Source organism: Sus scrofa, chromosome 1 (assembly GCF_000003025.6).
Source record: "Sus scrofa isolate TJ Tabasco breed Duroc chromosome 1, Sscrofa11.1, whole genome shotgun sequence".
Classification (NCBI taxonomy): domain Eukaryota; kingdom Metazoa; phylum Chordata; class Mammalia; order Artiodactyla; family Suidae; genus Sus; species Sus scrofa.
Window position 1 is genome coordinate 103710108 of NC_010443.5, and position 12060 is coordinate 103722167.

The 12060-nt window shown below is 35.1% G+C and overlaps 1 protein-coding gene across 1 annotated transcript in view; it reads right to left on the reverse strand.

The window, feature by feature from the left end:
- Window positions 1-12060, reverse strand: part of MBD2 (methyl-CpG binding domain protein 2) — an 85296-nt gene that overhangs the window by 27031 nt on the left and 46205 nt on the right. Inside the window, exon 7 of the mRNA XM_013992857.2 lies at window positions 9663-9800. Coding sequence (XP_013848311.2) covers window positions 9663-9800 — 138 coding nt within the window. The remainder of the gene's footprint in view (window positions 1-9662; window positions 9801-12060) is intronic.

Here is a 12060-nt window from a genome sequence, read left to right on the forward strand (position 1 = left end):
TCCCAGAAAAATACATTCTCAAAGTTGGCATAAGAAGAAACAGAAACTATAGATATTCATTCGTCTACTTATTACTTACTAAATTCAATCTGTAATTTTAAGCCTCTCCATTTAAAAACAACAATTATGCTGAGATGACTTCACAATTAATTCTTCCAAACATTTAAAGAAAAGTATCAATCTTATACAAACTCTTCCAGAGAATATTAAAAGAGAGATCACCTCCCAGATTATTTTACAAGGCCAGAAAAACCTTGATACTAAAGCTTGAGAAGAAAGTTATGAGAAAAGAAAAATGTAAGTCAATCTCTCTTGTGAATATAAATGCAAAAAATCCTAAACAAAATAACAGCAAATAACACAGAACTCACACCAGTCAACGAGAAAAAGACAAACGACAAAACAGAACAATGCATAAAAGACTCAAGGCACTTCAAAAGAAAGGATATCTGTATGGCCAACAGACATACAGTCAGTGCACAATAGCATTAAATATCAAGGAAATGAGAGTTAAAACTCAACACATACAAGAATGTTCAGAATTTTAAAGACTGACAATATCAAGTAATGATAAGTATTTGAAGCAACTGTACACTGCTGGTAGACGGGTAACTTTATACAACCACTTTGGAAAACTACATGGTAGCATCTAATAAAACTGAACATATGAACTCTATGACCTAGCATTTCTACTCCTGTATAAACCCCAAACCAAAAATGCGTACTAGAATATTCACTGACGCAATATACATAATAGCCAACAAGAAATCAGAAACTAAAGTAAACAACAACAAAATAGTCAATAGGGAGCAGAGAAAAAGCAAACACCAAATAAATAAAAAAAATAACCCCTGTAAATAATAGATTCAGAGAGGTAAAAGTAGAGGCTGTATCCATAAGGCAAGAATAGCAACATTTTATATATAAAAGCCAGCAGCTGCTAGAATTAAAACTATGATCACCAAAATAAAAAATTCAAAAAAGGACTAAAAGTTAAAATCAAGAAAATCACCCAGAAATTAAAACAACAAGACAGATTTCCCACGCAAAGGACATTAGTCACCTGTATCACCTACTAAGTGCCCAGTGAATGAAAAAAAAGGCCTACAGACACATATTAGCAAATGTTTTAAAATCATAAATATACAAATGTTTTCAGAGAGGGAAAAAATTGACCATAAAAAAGAGTATCAGAAGAGTTCCCATTATGCACAACAGGATCGGTGGCATCTCTGGAGTACCAGGCACAGTGGAGCACAGGATCCCTGGCCTGGCCTGGCACAGTGGGTTAAGGATCCAGTACTGCTGCAACTGTGGCATAGATTGCAACTGAGGCTTGGATCTGATCCCTACCCTGGAAACTCCATATGCTGCTGGTGCAGCCCTAAAAAGACAAAAAAAAAAAAAAAAGGAAGAGAGATTCAGCATTGCATTAAACATCTCTTCAGCAACAATGAAGCTCCAGAAAACAGAAGCAATACCTGCCAAACTCCAGGGAAAACAATTCTCAATTTAAGATTTCATATCCAGACAAACTTGATTGTTTCCAGCTGGAATAAATTTTATTTCCAATGTGCAAGTTCTCAAAAACTTTATCTCCCATTATCTTTTACTAGAAAGCTACTGGAGGATCTGTTACAAATTGAAGATGTCTACTGAAACAAAGGAAGCCAGAATGCCACAAAACAAACTCCCCACATAGAAGCAGAGCAAAGAAAATCCCACCTACAGTTACACAATAAGAACAGAGAATGAATCCAGACTGAAGGGGAGAAGAGCTGACTCCAGACAGAAGAAGGAACCCCATGGATTTCAGCACAAGGAAAGTATCATTGATGGGCATGTGGTGGAAATGTTAAAGCATTAGGAAAAACTATTATAAAGAAAATATAGCATACAATTTTTAAGACTGACAACAATAAAGAATTCTGATGATGATAGGGCATTACTTGCCCTAACCATGAATTATTTTCAATCATAATAATGTAAAAACCCCGACTATTTAAACTGTTTAACTTAAAATGTGATACCACTACAATGGGAGCATAAACCAGAGCAAGAACCATGCACTTATGTACCAGTGTGGGAGGTCAAGAAATAATGCCAGAGAAAACTTCTGTCTAGAATGTTCTCCCTATACTTCCCTGCTTCTGAAGACTACATATTCTGTCACTCCTCTGCTTTTTGTCATCATTGCATCTACCATGCCATACCAAGAAGGGTCTCTAAATCCAGACCTAAAGAATCAGAGGTTTCTTGGACAGATCAAGTGATGTCTAAGTTCACACTTGAGGGATGAGTAGGAAATAGCTAATTAAAGATGAGAAAGAGGGAGTTCCCGTCGTGGCGCAGTGGTTAACGAATCCGACTAGGAACCATGAGGTTGCGGGTTAGGTCCCTGCCCTTGCTCAGTGGGTTAACGATCCGGCGTTGCCGTGAGCTGTGGTGTAGGTTGCAGACGTGGCTCGGATCCCGCGTTGCTGTGGCTCTGGCGTAGGCCGGTGGCTACAGCTCCGATTCAACCCCTAGCCTGGGAACCTCCATATGCCGCGGGAGCGGCCCAAGAAATAGCAACAACAACAACAACAAAAAAAAAAAAAAAAAAAAAAAAAAAACAACAACACAAAAGACAAAAAAAAAAAAAAAAAAGAAAGAAAGCAGCATGAAATATGATCAGGAAACGTAAGGGTGGGGTGCAGGGGGGAGATGAATACCACATTCAAAAATGTGCAAATTTTCACATGATGCAATTGTAGAACAAGGGAAGAATGTGAAGCCAGAGAGAGATGCCAAAAGCCAAATCATGAAGAATTTTGTAAGTCATGTTAGGTGCCTTGACCCAATAGTTAGGTTTTTTGACCTAAAATCTAAAAGGAGTTATCAAAATGTTTTTCAGTGGAATAATACTATTAGATCATCAAATCAAACAGAGCTTCAGGATGCAATAAGAGAATAAGACAAGAAGCAGAGAAGATGAAATGATAGCTACTTAGTAGAGAGATGGAGCAAGTGAATATGTTAGGATACAAATTCAATAGGACTTGTTGGCTAACTAGATTTTGGGGGTAAGAGATGGGAAGAGGGGAAGAGTCAAGGATGACACTCTGGTTTCTGGCTTAGGCAACCTGGTGGACAGTGGTACTTATACTGATATAAAGCATAAAGAAAGAGCTAGTTTGAAAATATGATGAAGAAGTTTGGTAAGATGAATTAAAGTTCCTAATGAGACTTCCAAGCAAACAGTGTTAGTAGATAGATTGATACCAAAAAAATGAAGCTCAGGATAAAGATGTAAATTTGGAAATCATTAACATATAAATGATAACTGAAGCCATGACAATGAGTAAAATCATCCATGGAGGGTTTTCCTACAGAGAAGAAGCATAGTATTCTCTAGGAAATCCTACCATTTTCAGAAAGAACCTAGGAAGAGGATTGAGAACAAATGTGAAAAAAGGAAAATCAAGAGAGTACAGTGTCACAGAATAAAGACAGTATTTCAGAAGGCAGGAATAGTCAGAATGCCTAATGCAAAAGCAGGTCAAGTAATATAAGGACTGAAATCTGTCCATGCAATTTAATTAGGATCATCAACAATCTTGATGAGAACAGTTCAAGTGGCATAGTGGGAACAAACACTGTATTTCCATGATCTCAAAATCAAGAGGTCAAGGACATAGCAAGCTCACACCACTCCAAGATGTTTGCTGTGGCTCTGACGTAGTTCAGCAGCTATAGCTCCAATTAGACCCTAGACTGGGAACCTCCATATGCTGCAGGTGCGGCCTTTAGAAGACAAAAATATATATATTATGTATGTATGTATACATGTGTGTGTATATATATATATTTAAATGCTTCAAGGAAGAAGCCAGTTTAGAGAGAGAAGAGTTGAAAGGTAGTTGATATAATCCATTGAGTGAGACCTCTGAGAAGCTAAGAGGGAACACACCTGGGAAGCACAGATCTTGGTTATTACCTTTAGGTCACAAGATATGGTCAAGTTCAGTTCAGGGAGTAATAAAAAAAGCATTCCCTTATTCAAAATCCATTAATCATTTCTCATTTGCAAAATTAAACACATATGCTTTAATCTGTTCTATTTCAAAAATATTCAAATAAATGCAAATTTTAAATGAACTACCAAGAAGATGAGGTATTAATAATAGTACCAAAGTAAGCTTAAATTGAACTACACATAATTTGTCAACATTCTTTTAATTTGGTACAAATCTTTGGAAATTAACTTGCCAGTATGTATCAAAAGTCATAATATTCACACTAAATATATTTCTGGGAATCCAGCCCAAGGAAACATTGAAAAATATAGGAAGGAACTTACATACATAAGGATACTCACTGGAGTACTACCTCTAACAGTGAAAAACTGTAAATAACAACATGGAAATGATTAAGTAAAAAGGGTACGCTAGCACAATTAACACTTGTTGAAATAATACACAGTTAATTATAAAATTACATCATAAAAATTACATAAAACATGGATTAAATGTGTATAATATGTTAGGTTAAATTTTTTAAAGTATGTATACATACATGACATCTTTTCAGCATCACCAAGAATAATGTTTGACAAAATTTTTTATTTTTTTTTCTTTTTATGGCCGCACCCATGGCATATAGAAGTTCCTGGGCCAGGGGTCGAATCAGAGCCACGGCTGGCTGGGGCCTATGCCACAACCACAGTAACACCAGACCGGAGCTGCATCTGTGACCTAAGCTGTAGCTTACAGACACACTGGATCCTTAATCTACTGAGGAAGGCCCAGGGATCAAACCCACATCCTCAGGGAGCTAATGTCAGGTCCTTAACCCACTGAGCCACAAGGGGAACTCCCAGAATAATGCTTTTTAAATAGTGCAGGACAATATATTATCACTTTCCTCTGCCCAGGCAGCCAATTTTTCTGTCTAGAGGTAAGGAATATAATATATCCATGGAACTCTGTGCTTTAGCATACCTATTTCTTAATCATAAAAGCATTATACTAAAGACTAAACTAGAAATAACTGTCAGAGGATAGAAAAAAGTAAATGTTAAGAATGCCTGGAATGAACAGTAATTTTCAGGGTTATAATAACTGAATTAAAATTTTTATAAACTTTTCACACACAACGTCTTTAAAGTGCACATTTAAAAAACGTATCTTTCATCTAGAAAGTTTCCTCTAACATATTTAAAAATAGGTATTCTTAGTTATTACCAAAAAGGTGAGAAATAAGTGCTGGCAAGGATATAGAGAAAAGGAAACCTCATGCACTATTGGTAAGAATGTAAATTGGTGCCATGATAGAAAACATTATGTATGAAGGTTCCTCAAGAAATGAGAAACAGAACTGTCATATGATCCAAGAATCCCACTTCTGGGTATAAACCTAAAGGAATTAAAAGCATCATCTCAGATATCTGCACCCCCATATTCACTGAAACTTTAATCATAATAACCAAGACATGGAAACAACCTAAATGTGCATCATGAATGGATAAAGAAAACATATGTGTATATACACAGACACAATAAATTATCATCCATAAAAAAGAAGAAAATCCTGCCATTTACAATAACACAGATGAACACTGAGGTCATTATGCTAAGTGAATTAAGTCAAACAGAGAAAGCGACTATAGTATGATCTCACTTACATGTGAAAAAGCCAAACTCATAGAAACACAGAGCAGAATGTGGTTACCAGGGGCTGGGGGTGGAGAAATGAGGAGATGTTGGTCAAAGGGTGCAAACTTCCAGTTATAAGAGGAAGACATTCTGGGGACCTAACGTACAGCATGGTGACTACAGTTAACAATACTGTATTGTATACCTGAAAGTTGCTAAGAAATAGCCTCAATGTTCTCACCACCACTACCACAACAAAAAATTGGTAATTACGTGAGGTTGATGGATGAGTTAACTAATCCTATTGTGGTAATCATTTGGCAATATATACATGTATCCAACCATCATACTGTACACCTTAAACTTGTATAATGTTATATGTCAATTACATCTCAATAAAGCTGGAAAAAATCATTATTAAAAAAACAAAAGACATGTTTCTGGAAGGGAGTAAATGAAAGTTTCATACCCTTTGAACAAATAATTAGCTAACAAAAAGAAAAAGGAAAATTCTAGGATCAAATGGAAGATTTAAATCCACTTCTTCACTGATTTAAATATTTACATTTTAGTTTTAAAAAAGTGAATATTTTGTAAGAAGGACTATCAGAAACACCTAAAGTCTGTCAGCTTTAATTAAAAGGAAGAAGTAATGGCTCCAAGATACAGTTTATTTGATTTGAGGAGAAAAAAGAGAAAAAAGCAAGAGACCAGAAAGTGTCAAAAATGACACCGTCAAAGAAATATGAAAGAAACAGATATGTGATTTCTTCTTATACTAAAAGAAGGAAGCTAGGAAAGACATCCTTAATAGCAAAATTCAATTAGATTAAAAAGAATTTTGGACTTGTTTTATATATTTGGCCAAATAAGGATATTTCACTGATCCTACTGTTTGGGATAAGAGTCTTATAGTTGGAGTTCCCTCCATTCCACTCCAGATTTCTTAACATAATTAAAAGACAAGCATTTATTAAATATGCTGATAGTATATATAAAACTGGCTGGCTACTTCCTCTATCATAACCAGGTTTTACAATTGCCATCTCTACCTTATAATTTTAATTATAGGCAGAAATCATTACCAAATTCTGTTTATGCACTTTTGTTTACCTACCCTCATTCGCACTTTTAAATCTAAGGTATTTTCAAGGAGTCAATACATCAGAAATCCCTAATTTATACACTTTACAGAATTAGACTGCCATATAGACAGACCTAGGCATACATAGGGTGTTTGTTACATAAAAGCAGAATTTTTAATTTATATGATTGTTTCGCATCTAATCACTTCAAACTTATTCAAGGTAAAAGATCCAAAAATCCAATCCTACTTCTAAGTCCCAAAAGTCAGCACTCCACAAGGAATTACAATACCACTAACTGGAACATCTTATTAAAAGAATGGACTACAGTTAAGATAAAAACTTTTATATCTACAGGTATCTCAAAAATAGAAACCTCATTGTCTAACTTATTTACTCTATGATCAAAACAACTTCTCCAAATGAAATATTCGGCCATTTATATTACCAATCTAGTTCAATAAAGCTGTGCAAAAGGTAGAATTGGAAGAATCATTTTGCCTACACACTTTTTGCCAACCATCTCCTCAACAATAACAGCTCATTGGCAGATATCTGCCATATGTTATGTCAAAATACAATTAAAATCAACATCTTTCCTTTATCACAAAAACCCAAATCTAAACTGGAATAGTCAGGATGACAGATCATGATTTTAAAACATTAGTACAAAAGTTGTCCTTTATTATTTTCCTATATTTACTCAATGCACAGTTCTATATTTTGAAATCCTAGCAGTGAGACAATAATCAAATATTACCTCAATTCTTATGTTCAAGATAAAGAAGGGGGAGAGACAACTACTACCTTAGTATAATCAAAAACATTCAGCAAAAAATGTTAGGTGACAAGAGGATAATGTGGAAAAACAGTCCAAACATTTGGAGAAGTAACTTCCTAAATAATTTTAACACTTCCTGTCTGTGAAACCTAAAATGATGATAAAACCCTCAAAAAATCTGGGGTTAAAATGACCTAAGTGGAGTTTTGGGGGCTGGGGGGCGATTTAGCTTTTTTGACATATTCTTTTCATTTGAGGACAATCTGATAAACCTTAATTAAAGAAGGAAAAAGTAAAACTACTCAACACACCAAAGAATAAGGAGCAAACCAATCTGGTTACTTCAACTTTAAAAATCTAGGTTACCAATATCTCTGTAGCCAGAAAAACACACAGTAAATATAATTATTACAGTTTTAACAACCTGTGACTGAATTTAGGTGCAGAAAACAAATTACTATTAAAATGACCATAATTTGCTAACTCAGTTGGTGTTTAACCACAATACTTGTTTTAGATCATACTGATCTGGCAAGGAAAAGATGAGGATAAAAATCTACTAAATGCTATCTGTTCTCAATAAGACAACTCAAATTTTCAACATGGAACTAATATTATTAGTTACTCCACTTTCTTTATCTTTTGGGCTTTTTGAAGCAAACTGTCTTACCCAATTACACACTTTCAAAATTTTCAATTAATAAAAATCTTTACAAGGAAATGATTTTAAAATCACCAAAAAGCCAAAGGACAAGATGTTCAAGAACGGAGACAGTATCTAAGAAAGAATACAATCAGGGAATGGCTTTGTCAAGGTGGGCAAAGTTCAGAATGGCAGAATTTCTTCCCTGCTGTAATGAATATACTAAAACTGCTCGTGGTTTGGGGACTATTGCTGGGGGCAACAGTAAAACAGAAGGGACAAGCCTGGTACAGAAAGCTGAACAGCCCAAAGAAAACCTAAGTGGTGACAAGAGCCTAAAGGCACATGCAGGTACGCATCTTTTATATTGGATGTGATACACTTACATGGCCCCTGTTGAATCTCTTGGGGACCAACAGTAAAGCAAGTTTAGAACTTCAAATCTTGAGACATCTATAGCAAGATGCTGATCCAATGTGGCTCCAAATATCTTCTGTTTTCCTGGCTCACCTGAAGAGGAAAAAACACTACAGAGGATGTGGGAACTGAATTTCTTTATGTAGTTTCTTCTAGAGCAACTGTCTGAAAGTTTTGGCCCAATCCTTTATGAAGTCTGGAGATGAGACACTTGAGGGACTAGTGAAAAACAAAATTCAAATGAAAATGTGGAGTAAGACATATGAAAGGGGAATTTGAGAGCAAAAGATAATGGTCGTAGGTAAATCAGTGTTTCTAATCCTTAAGTGGGAGGAGGCAGAAAAGGACAGAAAAAAAATGCACAGATGTTCCTCCCTCCAATCCCTCACCCCAACTGCTAAGAAAATTTCACGAAGTACCTAAACTTTTCGACCACAATTAGGGAGTGAGTAAGCAAGACTACTTGGAAAGTTTAAGCATTTTGTCAAGTCTCCCTCCCTGGCTATGTGGCATTATTACGCAGCAGGGAGGCCTTTCAGATAATACTCTTTTTCTAGGAAAAGATTCTGGTGGAATACAGCTTAAAGCAATAAAGAAAGAGAAAAATAAATGCAATTTATACAAAAATGGAAGTCACAGGACAATATACCATATTGACAAAGTTTATCTACTACTGTTTTCCAAAAGGGGAGGGGCTGCTTTCACGTAATAAGAAATCAGAACAAAAAATAGTTTCCAAATAATAGGAAATATTTTTAAACTAAGCAACACAAACTGCAGGCTTCATCCCCTTAGGAAATTTCATCCCTGGAAAGATAATCTTTAAAAAACTAAGAAGAGCAGAACCAAGTCTGATGTACATTACCACACAAAGGCATAAAACTGTAGTCCATAATATTAATTTTAGGTTTCTAAATTTTTTTCTTAAAACATTTTACCCAAATATTGTATTATTCTCCAGCATTCATGTAACAGCCTAGGATATAAAACAGTGTTCTTTCCAAATATATTCCATTTTAATCAGAGTTTACTTGAACTAGATCTGGTAAAGATACCAGAATCTCTGAAAAATAAGACTGGAAAACCAATTAGATCCTTACCTGACGTGGCTGTTCATTCATTCGCTGTGGATCTGATTTCACTTTATTACTAGGATGATTTGTGACTTTGGTTACTGGTTGTTTGAAAATTGATGCTGTTTGTCTAATTGGCAATGTGGTATTCAAGTCCGGTTTACCCTGTGGACATAAGCATGTTTTAATTAACAAATATACATAATTATTTTTTATTACTTTAAGTTGGATTATTTGAAACTTCTCAATATCAGCATTTTAAATACTCTGAAGTACATTTTAAATATTTATGTAAGACTTACGTTTTCTCATAATAAAAAGCTTCTTGTATTTTTTAAAGGTAAGAAAATTCTCTATATAAAATTCATAATTTGATTAGTGGGATACTCAGAACTCTCAAGTGAACAAATACATTTAAGACCGGGTTATAAAAAAGGAAGGAAGGCTTTCATGACAATAATCAGGAAGGCAATCATTTCTACATTTTGAGAATGGAGGAAAATAATGGTGTACTTGGCCATTAAAATATAAACAATCTCATCAGCTGTTCGGAGGCCAGGCTTAAATAAAACCACATTAAGTTATCCTTCCCCTTTACATTAAAAAGATGATTAAAAATGCAAGTTCTAATTCCTGCAAAGAGCTCAATTTAGAAAAAGGTAACAAAATAAGGAAATATTCTTTACTTTTAATATTTTATAGCATATTTAATACTTTTAAAAAAGAAACAAAATTGAAGTTTCAGATAGGAAGGCAACATACTTATACACTTTTAATCAACCAATAAAAAAAATGTGAGATGTGCTCCAATGTAATGAGGTGGCACAGAATGGCTCTTAAGTTGATTTGTTCTTCTAACAATAGGTGGGGATGGGTAAAAAGGAAAAAAAAAATAAAATGTGACTTAATTATTGTGTATTGATTCTGGCAAAAAAAAAAATACTCATATATACCTGAAAATGAAATACATCAGATTTTTTAGGATAGAAATATACTGGCTACAGGCTTATTAACTTTTCTCTTTATCTCCAAATGAAAATTACATCAATGTCCAGATTCAAAAAAAGTGATTCTCAAACTTAAGCATGCATCAAAATCCCCCAGAGGGCTTATTAAGACACAGATTACCGGGCATCACTCCCAGAAATTCTGATTCAGGATGTCTATAGTAGGGCCTGGGAATTTCCACTTCTATTAAGGTCCAGGTGATGCTGATACTGCTGGTCCAGGGACCAAACTTGGACAACCACATCTCTAAAACAAAGATTGCAATTTGGTGGCAGGGAGACCAAGTCTAACTCATAGATGTGTTTTGTTCAGTTTTTAGTCTCTTTAGTAAACTAAGCCAACATCTACGAATAAAATTTACATAAAATCCAGAATTCTAGCTTCTCTTAAAAACTCAAAGATACAGAACTCTGGACTGATTTTGCCAAAACAGACTATGACTGATTAGTAATGGCTGCACTAGAGATGGGTTTTCATTTTGCAGAAGTCCTCAGCTCACATTTGCAAGGCCTATCTGAGCCCTTAGGTATTGAGTTTGTGATCTCTGCTTATTTAGGATGACTAGAAAGGTAAGGATCACAATAAATTAATTTGACCATTATTATAATTACGGTATTATTTGGACTATTAAATGTGCTCTACCTCTACCCCCCCCAACACACACATACACATACTCTTCTGTACATACTAGGCATGCCTGTCATTTCTTTCTCACTCAATTTTCTCCCAATGTACTTACTTACCTTTAAGAGATATATTCATCTTAAATAATTCTAACAATATTATTTGTCAGGCACTTTAACTTTGTGGTTTCCCAAAAACAATGATTTAGAGGTGTATAAACTTGGCTGACAGGCTGCAAAATAACCACTTAGGATGTCAACTCTAAAAAGTGTGAGGCCCAGGAATGTGTAGTTTTCAAAGCTCTCCTGGTAATTCTGTGACACACAGAAGGTTTGAACTCCTCTAACTTACAACATCTAGAGCCTTCTGAGTACCTAAGTGAAGCCCACAATCTATAACATGGTCAATATTCGATCCTAAAGAAGCTTAACACCTAAAAGCTCACCAAGAACTTCTCCTGTCACTAATTAGTTATAATTAGTACTGCCACTAAACAATACCTTTTGTTTTTAATGTTTTTGTTAATAAAGAACAACATACTCTACTGGTATTAGAACAAACATGGCATAAGTAGACTCTCATTGTTAAGATTCTCATTGTTACAAAGGATGCCTGCAGGCAGAAGGTACTAGTTTATTTTATTTATTTATTTATTTTTGTCTTTTGTCTTTTTAGGGCCGCACCCACGGCAAATGGAGGTTCCCAGACTAGGGGTCTAACCCAAGCTGTAGCTGCCAGCCTACACCATAGCCACAGCAACGCCAGATCCGAGCCATGTCTGTGATGTACACCA